The 14,487-nt window shown below is 42.5% G+C and overlaps 1 protein-coding gene across 2 annotated transcripts in view; it reads left to right on the top strand.

Moving 5' to 3' along the window:
• Positions 1–5,504: 5,504 nt before the first annotated feature.
• Clcn5 (chloride voltage-gated channel 5) overlaps positions 5,505–14,487 on the top strand; it is a 155,900-nt gene continuing 146,917 nt past the window's right edge. The window contains exons 1-3 of one of the 2 annotated variants that reach the window (XM_075956754.1): positions 5,518–5,721; positions 6,332–6,434; positions 7,933–8,091. In XM_075956754.1, coding sequence (XP_075812869.1) covers positions 8,076–8,091 — 16 coding nt within the window. In that variant the 5' untranslated portion in view covers positions 5,518–5,721; positions 6,332–6,434; positions 7,933–8,075. Of the gene's footprint in view, positions 5,722–6,331; positions 6,435–7,932; positions 8,092–14,487 lie in introns of both variants that reach the window. The other variant, XM_075956755.1, reaches the window with a different exon arrangement.

Raw genomic sequence — 14,487 nt, 5'->3', positions numbered from 1 at the left:
CTTCCCAATATTACAGTTCCTTTGGCAGATGCTTCTTTTCTCTGAAAAAGATTGAAAAACCAATCTAGACCTGAATCAGGAGTCGTGTGCTGTACAAAGGACTTCCTTGCTTATATGGCTGAAGACTGAATTCCATGAACAAGACAGCAAGCAAGGAGACTTACACTCCAATAAATCCTGGAAACAGTGCCCATGTCATGACTACTAAGAAATAGCCAGAAACTATTAAAGTGGCTTCCAAGTTATTGGTTCTTGGGATTTGTCTGTACTGCATGTACTGGCTTTTTGGGATCCTAGTCTATTTGGATGCTCACCTTCCTAAGCCTGGATGGAGCAGGGAGGGCCTTGGACTTCCCACAGGGCAGGGAAATCTGACTGCTCTTTGGACTGGAGAGGGAGGGGGAGTGGGAGTGGGGGATCCAGAGGGAAATGGGAGAAGGGAGGAAGTGGAAATTTTGAATGGTGTTATTTAAAAAGCAATAAAAAAGGAAAATAAAATAAAATTAATACCCCAGCTGGTCCAGTGCATACTTAGCATATATGCAAGAGTGAATAATTAGTATATGCAAGGTTCTGGGTTTAACCCCCAGTGCCACAAAATAAAGATAAAAGTGTCATTGGAGGATATCACAATAGATGCACAATAGCAAAATATATGACAAATAAAAACAATATCAGAAACGTTCAGAAACATTGCTTTACATGGCTACAAGGCCATCTAACTACTTCAGCCTTTACTAGCGGTGCTAATTTGAAGGAGAAAGAAGTCCCTGTAGGCATGATGGTTTAGAAGCCACAGCAATGCTACCTTTCATCATATAGACAATTTCATTGTGTTATTTCTCCATAATTTACTTTCAAAACATTTTATTCTTTCAGAATTTCATACAATATATTTTGATCGTATTTACCCTTACTCCTCCCCCCTAACTCCTTCCTGATCCTCCCCACCTCCCCAACTCTGTGTCCATTTTTTTAAAAAATTAATAACCCCTTGAGTTCAGTGTGTGCCAGAATCAAAGGTCTGGCATAATCCAATGGAGTGCGGCTAACCTACAGGGGCTACATCCTTAAAGAAAACTGACTTTTCCTTCCTCAGAAACCATCAATTGGCCACAACACCTCAGTTAGGGTTAGGGTCTGAGGAAGCCCATTCTTGTCCAAGCTGGATTGTGGACTAGGTCTTACTTGTGCCGGCAGTCACGGCTGCTGTGTGTGCCTGAGGGCAGTGGTCCTGTCGTGTCCAGAGGACACTGTTTTGCTTCAGTTCTCCCTGGCCTCTTTCTGGTTCTTACAATCTTTCTGCCCTGAGTCTTGATGCCTGTGAGGGTGTGTGTGATAAAGATGTTTCCTTTGTGTCTGAACCTTGCACTCCCTTTGTACAGTAATCACTGTCCACTGCCCAAAGAAACTTCTCTGATGAAGTGAGAGCTACACTAATCTATGGCTAGAGAGATACTTTTGAAGGCAGTTAGATACTGTGTCCATTTATCAGAAGAACAGTAGTAAGTTCACGGTGTACCCGAGGCTGTTCTGGAACTCATGACCTTCCTGATTTAGTCTACAAAGGAATAGGATTGCAGGAATGAGTCACCACATCCCACCAAGAATCCATATTCTTTGAGGAAACCGTTAAGTTTGGTTTATTAGCGCCACACTTTAATGTCTTTGCTCAGAAAGGTACACATTTATATTCCCCACAAATAGCTTCTCTTTAATCTGGGGACCTTAATCAAGGAATCTTAATCATCATTGCCACCACTGCCATCATCATTTTTATCATTAGTACTAGGCAGCATTGATTGAGTGCTAAATTTATTATTAACGTTCCCTATTATTAAGACAATTAAACACAACAAGCCATTTTACCATTAAGAAACCTGAGGCTTGAAACCTGGTAACTCAGAAACAAAGGGACACCAGCTAGTAGCTTCCCAAGGCCCGGTTGGTTTTGCTCCCGTGCAGTCTGACTTCAGAGCCCACTGTCATGGCTGTTTTTCTTTTTTCGAGCCACAAAAGATGAAGTGTGTGTGTGTGTGTGTGTGTGTATGTGTGTGTGTGTATGTGTGTGTATGTGTGTGTGTGTGTATGTGTGTGTGTTTGTGTGTGTGTGTATGTGTGTGTGTGTTTGTGTGTGTGTGTGGCCTTTAAAATGTGATTCTCAGTTGGATCCCTCCAATCTGTTGGCGGTCAGTGGTGACACCAAGTGGCCATCTTTATGTATTACAGACTCTTCATAATTTGTATAGATCCCAGGCCTCTCAAGCATTTCAAGCAGCTATACATTTCAAGCAAAGCCAATACACTCATTCTGCAGAGGCAGATTTGAGTTCTTGTCTTTGAGAAATAAATTTGATTCTAATAATCCTGTCTTTTTCATACCCCTTAACCGGAGGAAACTTTTATTTTTTGACAAACTTGCCTGTTTTTTTGGGTCTCCCCCCTCTCCCAGAATAATTCCTTTAGTTATGACTGCATTTTTTTTGTTCCTTCAATTTATAGTTCTCAGGGGGAGGAACTTTCTGATCAATCCATAAGTGATCTCTTGTTCTCTCATCCTGCAGTGTTGCGGGGGAAGAAAAGACAGAAAAGGGAAAGACACTTCTCAAACACTCATTCCTGATTTATGTACTTAAGGAAGAGTTCTAACAAAAGGATTGCCTTGTTCAAAAGCTCAGTCTACTGAGATCATTGGTGAAGTGTGTCCTTACTTTGCATAAGGCAATTCCCAGTGCACACATACCTGTGCACACAAACACGCCAACCTACAATTCCACAATTCTTCCTCCATTTGTTTCCGAATTGAGCACAAATTTCAGTTCAGCGTTCACAATTCTTCACCTTTGGTTTCCATTCCACTCTCTAGTCTTACCATCCACACCTCCTATATGCTGCTGTGCCGCAGCACGAGAGGCGACGGTGTTCTAAGAATTCATTTTGTTCTCCACCATCATGGGCTACTAGAGACTTTGCTGTTTGCCTCACAGAGCCATCTGTCATGATTACTATCGCCAAATCATCCCATTTGTGTGTGAGGCATAAACGGGACTGGCACTCAGAAGTAGCTTTGATTTGGGGCTCAGGTATAGAGCTTTAGAGAAGGCTTCTCCGGACACAGCATCTCACATCGATTCCACGGTCCCTAAGGATGCAGCACTCTGGATTCACTTCACAGTTCAGATCCACACCCAGTGAGGGTCCCGTGACAGGCCTGCCTTGTTTTGTTTTGAGGTTATCAAAGCATGGTTTCTTTTGAAATTCCCCTAAAGTTCACTCTTCTCCCAAGTCTTATCATGACCCCATCTTTTTCATTGGTGAGATGACCGTGCCATGATTTTCCTGCTGTGGGCTGTTCTTATTAAAAATTAGTCAAAAGCTTGACTCTGCTGTAGTATGTATTTATCTCCGGAGGCTTTACAAGGCTCAGATACAGGTTTTATATTTCCAAATCTTTAGCTTGTCCGCAGTAGGCATTCAAAATTCACTGCACAAAAATAGTCTTACCCAGCACTGAACCCCGCATGCTCCAATACTGATCTGCCAGGTGGCATGCGCCTACTGGTGCAATAGTGGCATGGCATGTTATAGATAACTGACCGCTTTGTGATTGAATTTGAAGCCTGTAACACACAGGAAGGGATTTTATGCCAGATTCTGTAACCCTGCTCATAAATACTTGTCTGGGGAGGCCATATGTCCTTGGATAGAACCTGCCAATTTTATTTGGCTAAATGATTGTCTTATAAATACTAATCTTTATAGTTCTAGATCTGGCCTGCTCTCAGTCTCGGTCAGAGGAACTGCTTTGTGCAATGGGCAGTAGTCAATACAGAGACTCATAACTGATCTAAGTTCAAGAAAGCAACTGAGGGCTCTAGATAAATCTAAATGACACAGTTCTCAAGCCCACCCCCAGTTAGGCCCAAGCATCATCTTAGAAGATGAGCTTGAAAGAATGTAGGAGCTGGAGAATGGAGAGGAGCACTGTGAAAGACAATCCTCTGTACACAAGGCATGAGCAAGATCAAGCCGCTAAAATTCCCACCTAGATGGGAGAGATGCTTCCCACACTCTACTCCTTACTGAGAGGCTAGGGATGCTGTGGGCAGTTGATAGCCTCCAGGGGGAGAAACCTCTTCTTGGAGGGTGTGGCCTCTGGTCGATTTCTCCTGGTCTCCTAGATGGCTCCACACTCATATGGGCAGCACTAATTGGATTAATTATTGGGGCAATAAAAAATAAGATATGAAATTAGGAGGGGAGGTTTTTGGGGGAAAATATGGAAAGAGTTGGAGGGGCAAATGGGAGTGTATAGGACTATAGTTTATTGTTTTTATGTATGCACTTCTCAAAGAGAAAAACGAAAAAGCTTAGTGTGGTGGCACAGGTCTACAATCCCAGCACTTGGGAGGCACAAATAGGGGAATCTGGGACCTCAAGGCCAGTCTAGTCTATCTAGAGGGTTTCGGGCTAGCTAGGGCTGAAGAATGAGACCCTATTGGAAGAAAATTGAAAAAAATATTACTTACTGTAGCGGATTCTGAATTTGAGTACCTGGGTTCCAGGTAGATTACTTGTGCTGAGGATATGGACTTAGTTCTTCCAGTGAATGAATTAGCTGCACTCTATTTGTCTGGCCTGTTCATTCTTTTAAAAACTCAGAATGGGATATTTCTTCTAATTGTTTGAAATGGCTTTGAAGAAAGAGAAACCTTAGGTGGAATCTGAGCCTTCATTTTGTGTTGTGTTTGTTTGTTTTTTGAGACAGTGTCCTGTAGCAAGGCTGCTTAAAACTTACTATGTAGCTTAGGATGACTTTGAAATCCTGATTCTCTTGCCTTTAAATCCCCGAGTGCTGGGATTAAAAGTATGTGTCACCTTGAGCTTTTGCTTGGTGATGATTAAATTGGAGCTAATCCCGATGACTAACTGCAGTACTGAATTTCTTGTGTTGGATTAAATAGGCTGCTGCCAAGCATCACTGTATTTGATCACTATTCCTATTGCTACTACAGTGTGAGATTGCAAACGCTATGTAGCCTTTCTGTGCTTTTGCATTTTTACGAGTGAAAATGGATAAACAATGATACGTGCTTCATGGGTTCTTGTGAGCATTAAATGCAATGAATAAAGTATAGGAGTTAGAACAATGCCTGGTGTATAGGAGGCTTAAATATGTGGTCTGCTGTTATTAGTTATGTATTTCTACTATTACGCCGTGGGCAAGTCGCTCAGGGTAAACAGTTTGTTCTAAAGACAAAAGCAAAACCAAGGTAGGCAATCTGCGAACAATGAAACCCAGTGGAGCATTGCTTTTTCCGAATGCAACTGACACGCCCAGTACTTGGGTTGGATCCGCCCAATCCTCATTAAATATGGCTGCAAGCCCAGCTCCCCTATTGCGGTTGCGCGTGTAGAAACTCCTCCCAGCAGCTGCTTCTCGGCCGCGGTTTTCCTCGGGCTGGGCCGAGGTGCCAGGAGAGGGTCCTTCGTGGCGCGCATGCGCAGACGCCGTCTGGGCAGAGCTGATACTCCGAGGCGCCTGTCACATGAGCCGCGCTCCCGCTCCGCTCCCCCTCCTCCCGGCTGGGCTGTGTGAATGAAGCTCTGCCGGCTACGTGGGGCGCTCGCTCTACTCGCTGTGTGCAACGCCAGAGCCAACTGAGCGCTCTGCCCACCGCCGGTGACCACGGGCTCCGCCGCGCCGGACCTCGGTGACAGGTAAAGGCAAATGGGCTTCCCTTTTCCCAACAGGTCCTTCCCCGGCCGCCGGCCGCCAGCCCACCCGAGGAGCCCCCTGGTACAGCAAGCCGGGGAGAGCGCTCGTCTGCCACCACGGTCTCCTCCGGAGCTGGCGTCCCCTGTCTGGCCGCCAGTGAAGGAGGTGGACAGGCTGGTTCCAGCCAGTGTGGGGCGGCATCTCCCCGGGAGCCCAGCCCTGTTCTCGGGGCAGGGTCCCCAGGCTGCCCGAAGTTTCCTTGCCAAAGGGCGCCAAGCCCGCCCAGCTTTGAAATCGGGGAGCTCGGCTGCCTGCGACGCCTGTCCAGAGGATAGGGCTGGGTGGCGTTCGCTGAAAAAGCCTGCAGCCGAGGCCAGCTTCTGCTCGTTCCTGCTTTGGATCCACCAAGGGTTTCGCGTGGGTCTTAGTGAAATCCAGTCCAGACGGTCTGGGCAAAGAAGTTGGTGTATGTGCATTTTCCCTTTTGCTGCCCAAAGCGCTTAGCTGCTGCTTCCCAGGCGTTGGAGCCCTGCGCTCCAGTGCCTTTCCCAGTAGTGGAAAGAAAGCTTTAGTTTAACTTTGACGCACTTTTTACCTTTATGAACGTTGCAGAACAAATCTGTTGCCTGGAGTTGGACGTGAGTCCGTGTGATAACGTCAGTGGAAGCTGCACCGAGTAAATGAGGGAAACCAGAAGTTGAAGCATTAAAAACCAGTGAGACTCCGTTTTACACATACTTTATAAATGTATTGGTAATTTCTCGGGTTGAATTTCAGAGCTGTTGCATTTCCCCTTGTCCCACAACGCACTGATCAGTACTTCTTTACTGTAAGCAAAATAGAAGGGCAGAAAAAAAAAACAGACTTAAAATAAACTATGCCATGTTCCAGATCAGTCATTGGAGCACTTTTTCCTGGTGAATTCATCCTTGGAGTTTAAGTTTTTTAAACTCTCTTTTTCTTGGACTCCAGGAACCTTTCCTCATCCAAAGGCCGGTCTTTGTTGGCGTTTTTGTGGACTGGCGCACACATGAACCTTTTTGTTCTTTACAGAAAAAGAGGTCATTAAAGAGGGCCAACATGATTCTCAAACTAGTATGATCCTTTTGCATTTGGCTTTAGCTTTTCCGCTTCAGAGTTGCATGTGTTGGTTATATAAAAGCCATGGAAGTAGAAATTCACCTCCATGTTCACCAGGCCAAAAAAGTGAGTGAGGGTTTTTTTTTTAATGCTGAGTAAGGAAAATAAATTATTGAAAACTTTTAAAAATGGATAAAGTTTAATATATTAAATTTCCAAACCGAACTAAACCAGCCATCACACACTTTAGGCTTTCCTTCGATTCCTAGCTCCTTTTATATCTTTGGAAACAGTATTGTCTTAAGACTGAATTTGAAGATTAAAATTTTAGTAGTACTGTATTGTGTGTGTGGTGGGGGCGCAGCTCTATGCCGTTAGTTCTTTCTTTCCATCTTTTCTTGGGTCCCAGGGATTGAACTCAGGCTTGGGCAACAAGCTCTTTTTTACCTGGTGAGCCTTCTCATCAGCCCTGAATTTGAAAACCTAACCCTGAGAGGTAGCGGAATTAATTTGATTGCACTTAAATTAATGTTCTTGTTTGCTTAGGTAATATATTTAAATTAATGTTCTAGTTTTATATTTTTCTTTGTCCTGGATTCCTTCCCTCCTTATACAGACAAATATGATGTGTTCACTATAGGAAATTTGCAAAGTGAGGAAAGTCCAAAATAAAGCAGAAAGGAAGACCCCTGTCCCAAAGGGTATCGTCCTTTTTTACTTTTTATTATGCTCCTTCTTTTCCATATTCCAGGTCTATTTTAAAACTTTATTCACAGAATTAGCTCTCTTCTCTATTGATTTCTTCACGAACACAAAATGCTTTAGGGGCAGAGAAAGAATTCAGAGTGTGGAACTTTAAGATAGGGAGCACACAATGGTTATCTCAAGCAACCACTACTCGTTTATTGAAGCCCCAGTGATTCATACAGAATCGTGCAGCAATGGGTGCCGATATTAACTGATGCTGTAGCTCCACTCTTTCCCCAGCAACACCCTGCTGCAGAGGGGAAACGTGACACTGCTTGTGGATGCTGTCTTTGAAAGAGAGGTTCAGAGGGCGGGAGATCATCTTCAAGAATTTGAAATTCTTTGTTTTCTTTTCAGATTTTCATTTTTCCTGTTTACATTTCCAGGTTTGGACCCTTAGAATCTTGCAGAAAGCAGAACCAGCCAGTTGCATTTCCATCTCCACCTTCCTTTAAATCCCCCTTCAAAACTGGGGGCCTCTGGAAAGCTCTGAGCCTGTGACCCCAGCGTGGGAGAAGATAGGTACAAGATGGCCATGTGGCAGGGTAAGAAATTAGCACTTATTCCTCTAACTGGTTTTTCCTCCTGCTGTCTTCCACCCCCACCCAACCCCCAGAGCCAGTGGCTGGCAGCCAGCTGTTTCTTTAATTTAACCCTTTCTTTGCAAGGACAATGCACATCCATTTAAGAGCTGTTGTCGCTTGAAGTTCAAATGATTTTCAAGTGGCTGTGAGTGGGAATTAGACAAATGTTATGCCAGAAGCATTTCAAAGACCTCCCTTCACTTAAACATGTATTCCTGGGGATTATGTGTGACATGATTTTTCCCTTTATGGTTTTCATTTGTTTGAAGCAAATTTGTATTATAAGATTCTCAAAAGGAGGGGAGACACACTTTGCTGCCTCTCAAGCTTCCTGTTCTTAATGAAGACTTTCTGGGGGTTTTGGCAGTTGAAAAGACTCACTGAGTGTTACGCTTATATTTTGGTGTTGGAAAGAAAATGCTCACTTTAATATTATAAATCTGAGAGCAAAGCTCAGCAGTGTTTCGGCTGGAAAATTACCTCTCTTGTTGTCAGTTTCTGTCACATGCAATGTTGTTAGTTTTCGTGGGCTTGGGCATCGCTTTTCAGGATGGTATCAGAATTTTCATCGCAATCTTATGATCACCGCAGAAGAAATGTGGGTTTAGGAAATGATTGACAAAACTACTGAGCTGTGTCTAGGACCCACAAAAGGTTCAGGGCCACTTACATGGAATGAGCAAAATAGCTTCAATATCTATGCATATTCAAAGGCTAGATTTGTCTGTGCTTTTAATGAATCTTTTAAAAATATGTTTGTGATTTAAAACATGTACATACATAAATGTAACAAGCAGTTTTGGTATACACAGATTGCCAGTTTAAAGGTATTTTTTGAGATGGGATTTGCCTTGTATGCTGCCTTTGGTGGGTATTTATCATACACAGTGCAGGGCCGATGAGATGTCTTAGCGAGCAAAGGTGCTTGCTCACTAAGTTCAACTTGAGTTCTATCCTTGAGATTCACACGATGGAAGGAGAGAACAGACTCTCATCAATTGTCCTCTGACATCCACATGTGGATGTCATGTGTTGTGTGTGTGCATATGTGTTTGTGTGCGTGTGCCTGTATATGCAGTTAAATCCTGAGAAATTCTTTTCATTCAACAAGCAAACCAGGGACAGGAGTAAAGCGCAGAGACTTGGAGCGTTCGTTCCTCATGATCTGGGAGAGACAGACTTCTGAATAAACTGTGTCGCATTAAGCAAGTATTACCATAGGGAGAGGTGGAAAATGAGATGCAAGCCTAGAGAAGAAGCATGGTGAACTTTGAGGTTTGAGCTGCTCTAAAAATGAGTAGGAGTTGGCCATATGGATCTATGAGAGGAATTGCGATCCAGCCAGACAGAGCGGCACTGTTCAGGAACTTTCCAGCTTGCTTTGTTTGCCTGGTGTGAGATGAAGCAAGGAAGGTAGTTGGAGGGCAGAAAATAAAGAACCTTATATGTTCTAGGAAGGCTTTTCCACTTTATACTGGACACAAAGATTCTAAAGAGGGAAGTAACACAACCAGATTTTGTTGTAGAAAGATTACTTTGGCAGCAGTGCGGAGACGAGGTGTTGCTGGAGACAGGAAAAAGCTGGGACTCATTGAGAAGGTTTCTCAAGTTGTGCCTTAGGGGAAATATAGTGAGGGTCTGGAAAGAGCCACGGGGGTTGTGAGGTTGGCAAGAAAACGGGGAGCTCCAGAATGTTTCGAGGCTGGATCTAACAAAAACTGACCCCTGCCTGACAGCCAGCTTGGGCATGGGAGTTGGTGGTGCCATTTGTTCTCTGAGATGGGGAACACGAGACGTGGCTGAAGGGGATGATGGAAGCTAGTGAGCTAAACTTTTGACCTGCTTGGTTCCTTTTGATTCCTCTGGGCTGTCAGGTTGATGTTTCAAAGGCATTTTTGAAATAGTGTGGCGCCTGGAGTGTGTGCGGGAAGGAATCTACTTTTGTTCCTCGTGATGCGTATCAAGTTTGTAGTTTTCCTCCATGTTTGTACAGATTCTTTAGTTGTTAATGATGTATTGTTTGACAGTAAAATATTGTAATGTTTAATGATTAACCATTATTAATAAATAAATCAAATTCCATATTTTCTTAGTACGATATTTTATGAGCGTAGGCTCTGACACGTGATCTGCTTTACACCGACTGAAAACCTCATTTGTTAAGAGGGAAGGGGTCTACAGAATTTAGCATTTAAGATCACTGCAGTTTATTGGCCTTTTTTTGGGTAACTTTTGAAGGAAAAATGATAGTCACAGATTAGCCATGTGAGTCTGGATTGAACTCCTGACCTTGTCACTTGATAGCCGTGGGTATTTAAACCCTCTGTGACTCAGTTGTCCTCCTTTGTAAATGAGAATGAGAGCAGAACTTCCTATATAAGGTTGTGAAGATGAATTGAGTTTTATGAAAGCACCTAAGCCTAGTACTGTAGAAATGCGTGCCTACGTTACAGTCGTGAGACATTTAGTGTGGAAAGGTATTCAGAATTTAGTCAGAGCTGCTACTGCTGCTGTCACCTGTCACTAGCATTTTACTATGGTTTGGATGGGACCGGAGTCCCATTCTGTTGAGGTAATTTCAGGTTGTCTCTAGAAGTCCTGCTATCTAATAGGCAGTGTGGCTCTTCAAGTAGAGGTTTTGATGTGAAGAGATTCTTAGGAAACATATAACTCTGTCCTAGAGCCCAAGAGTTCAGGGTGCCCAGGATCAGACAGTGGCAGGTCCTAGTGACAGGACTAAAACTGAGGGCCCGGATTCTCTGTTCTGTTGTTCTTTTCATGGGTTCGCAGAAGAGAGAATGTGGGGCCTGTCCCCTGCTCAGAGAAGCTTTTGCATTAGTTTCTGGAGGTAACTCAGGAAATTTTAAGAGCTGACTATCAGATCTGTTTGGTTTCTTGGGCCAGTGTTGTCCAGTCCTTCGTGGAGCATCTGATCAGAATTCGTATACCTCCTCCACCTGGCCACCATTATTATTTTGACCTAACTCAACGGAGCCCTCTAATATGTAGTCCAGCAACCTTAAACAGTATGCAGAGCGCACATTCATATTTCTCATAGATGAAGGTCAGCATTAAGAATCTCATGGGGTTTGGTCTAATGGTTAAGAAAGCACTGAAGAGGAGACTAGCTGGTTTAAAGTTATAAAGAGGCTTGTTCTTTATAACTAGTGTCGACTGACCCCAAGTTGTATCCTGGGTCCTACAGATGCAGTGGTCTAGGAAAACAGATACAGATGGTCAGCTAGGGAAATGGCTAAAGACCTTGGCCTCCTGGAATTTAAAAGGTAACAGCTCCAATTAATAAAATGGTTTATCTAAAAAATGTGCTAAAGTAATTTGAGAAAGAATTATATCTACATAAACTTAGGAGGATTCAAATAGTTTTTAGTACTGAAGGAGGGAGGCTATCTGTGCTTTAAAACCTATTTCTGCTTAGGTCTTACCTTCTCCCACCATTGGAATTCAGTCCTAAGACCCAGCCTTTAAAGGAGCTCTGTGAGCAATTCTGATGTCTAATCTTGTTTGGGAACTGGTGCACTAAAGAATTAAAAGTTAAAGAGAGCAAAATGATAAAAGAACTCGAAAATAGGGAATGACATAATCTTGAGGTAGATATTTATATTCATAATAGCAAAGGTAGATTTAATAAAAAGATTAATAATTATATAACAATTTAAAACTTAACTATACAAACCATAAAGTTAATGAGAAACTAGGAAAAATCGCACTAAAGTTCATTGTGTTTAACACAGAAAGAAGAAAAATGAATATTTTTACTAGAAAACCATGCAATGGATGGGGGGGAAATACACCAGGAAAAATACATAGCAGGAGAAATTCATATGGCCAGGAGACATGAAAAAAATGCACTATCTCCGTGGCTGTGAAAGAAAGGGGAGTTAGAACAGAACGGCATGCAGTTCTCTCCGGTATAATTGTGCGGAGATTCCAAAGTCATGGCAGACTTGGCTGATAAGAGCATGAAGACAGCTGTTCTCATACACGTCTAGTGAGAATGCCAATGAAGGAAACGTGAAGAATGTTTGCAAGTAATTAATTTTCTTTCTTTCTTCTTCTTCTTTTTTTCTGAGACAGGGTTTCTCTGTTAGCCCTGGCTGTTCTGGAACTCCCTCTGTAGACCAGGTGGCTGGCCTTGAACTCAGATCTGCCCGCCTCTCCCTCCGGAGTGCTGGGATTAAAGGTGTGCTTATATATTGCCCAATTCTTTTGAGTTTATCCTAAGGAAAGAATTAAAGATGGTGCTCCAATGATATATGAATAAAGATACTAACTGAAGTTTTTTCTGTGTGGGGAAAATTGGTGACATTTGCATTCTATTGCAGTCATATAGTGGAATTCTGTAGGTCCTAAAAGGGATAATGTGTTTTATTTATTAACTTAGAAATAGACTTATGATATAACGTTACATGGGGAGAAACGCAGATTTCAAATGATTAATAGCTCAAAGTCTGGCCTGTTGTGTTTCTTAGTATTATTTAACTTTACCATCAGCAAAATATTGGTAAGAGCCAGGTGGTGGTGGCGCATGCCTTTAATCCCAGAACTCTGGAGGCAGAGGCAGGAGAATCACTGTGAGTTCAAGGCTAGCCTGGTCTACAAGAGCTAGTTCCAGGACAGGAACCAAAAAACTACGGAGAAACCCTGTCTTGAAAATAAAAAAACAATATTGGTAAGATAGTACTAACCTAATAGTTCCCAACTCCTGTGCTCATTAGGGTTACCTTGGATTTCTTTAAAAATGTTTTATACTGGGCTTGGAGAGATGGCACAACAATTAAGAGTAGGGACTCATTTTCCAGAGGACCTGCATTAGATTCCCAGCACCCACATGGTGACTCACAGGCATCAGTAACTCCAGCCCCAGGGGATCTGCCGCCCTCTTCTGGCTTCTGAGGGCTTTGCATGAGTGTGGTGCACAGACATACAGCCTGGCAAAATACTCATACACATAAAATAAAATAGAAGAAAACCATTCTCAAAGCTTCATTTAAGCCATATAAATCTGATTCTCTCCAGGTGTGGTGGTCTACAATTTAATCTCAGGATTGAAGAGGCTGAGACAGGCAGATCTCTATGAGTTCAAGGTTACCCTAGTCTACCCAAGTGCCTTCCAGTCCAGCCAAGGCCACACAGACAGTGGCTCAAAAAAATATCAGTCTGATTCTCTGGGAATGGGTGGATTAATCAGTATTTTTTTAAAGTGCTCCCTTCCCTGTGATTTCAATGTGCAACCAAGTTTGGGAGTCACTAAGCAGTAGTTGAAAAGACTAAATGGGGGAAAATACCTGTTTCATATGTGGATTTAATACATAATAACTAATGTTATGATTTGGAATTATTAATAGTGTGATCATATTTTAATGTATGTGTTTGTGTCCATGTATGCATAGTACCAATACAAATCTGAAAGGAAAGCAGGCATGGTGGTATACTTCTATATTCTCAGTATAATCCCAGAACTTGGGAGGTTGAGGCAGGAGGATTGTCATGGTTTTGAAGATAGCCTGGGCTACATAGTTCCAACTAGCCTGGGCTTCAGTGTGAGGCACTATTTCAAAATAACAAAAATCAAATAAGAATTGTCTGAAAGGATCCATACAAAAATACTGAATATGTGTAGCACATTAGTAGAATATATGTTTAGCATATATAAGATCCTGGGTTCTGTCCCCATCACTGCAAAACAGTATTAAATAAAAGATACTGAGATGCACATGCGTGCAATCCCAGCACTCGGGAGGCTGAGACTAGAGGATCATGGAGTTTGGGGGTAGCCTGGGCTACAGTGTGAAACCCTGTCCCAACCCCCCAACCCAAAACAAATGACAAACTTACTTTATTACACGATTAGTTGTTAATTAAAACCTTAATTTCTGAAGGAAATATACAGACATATATATACCTTTTACCTTAAAATATTTATAATACGAAAACTAGCTATTGTTTCAATACTGGGGAATGCAAATACATTATGGCAGCTCTATTTAGTATAGTATCTGGCCATTAAGAATGAAGACTAATGGCTGAATATTTGGAAACATTCCTGTGATTTCAGCACTTGGCTGGTTGAGGCAGGAGGAATAAGAGTTTCTGGCCATCCTAAGGCTACAAAGTAAGACTTGCCTAAAAAAAAATTAAGAATAATGACTATGCTTACATTTTTCTCCTTTTTTATACATTAGTTTATATTTCAAATTTTATGTAACGAATGTCTATTACTTTGAAAAGCAGCTGAGAAGTGATTTGGAAATGAGACAGAAAAGTCTGTGGACTTGCAAAGAATGCCTCTAAGAAGTAGTGCAGAATTTCCTGTGTCTGGACAGGGTGCCACTCTGT

This window comes from Microtus pennsylvanicus, chromosome X, assembly GCF_037038515.1.
Source record: "Microtus pennsylvanicus isolate mMicPen1 chromosome X, mMicPen1.hap1, whole genome shotgun sequence".
NCBI classification, from domain to species: Eukaryota; Metazoa; Chordata; class Mammalia; order Rodentia; family Cricetidae; genus Microtus; species Microtus pennsylvanicus.
The sequence above is the reverse complement of the archived record's forward strand: the minus strand, read 5'-3'. Positions and strand labels throughout refer to the sequence as shown.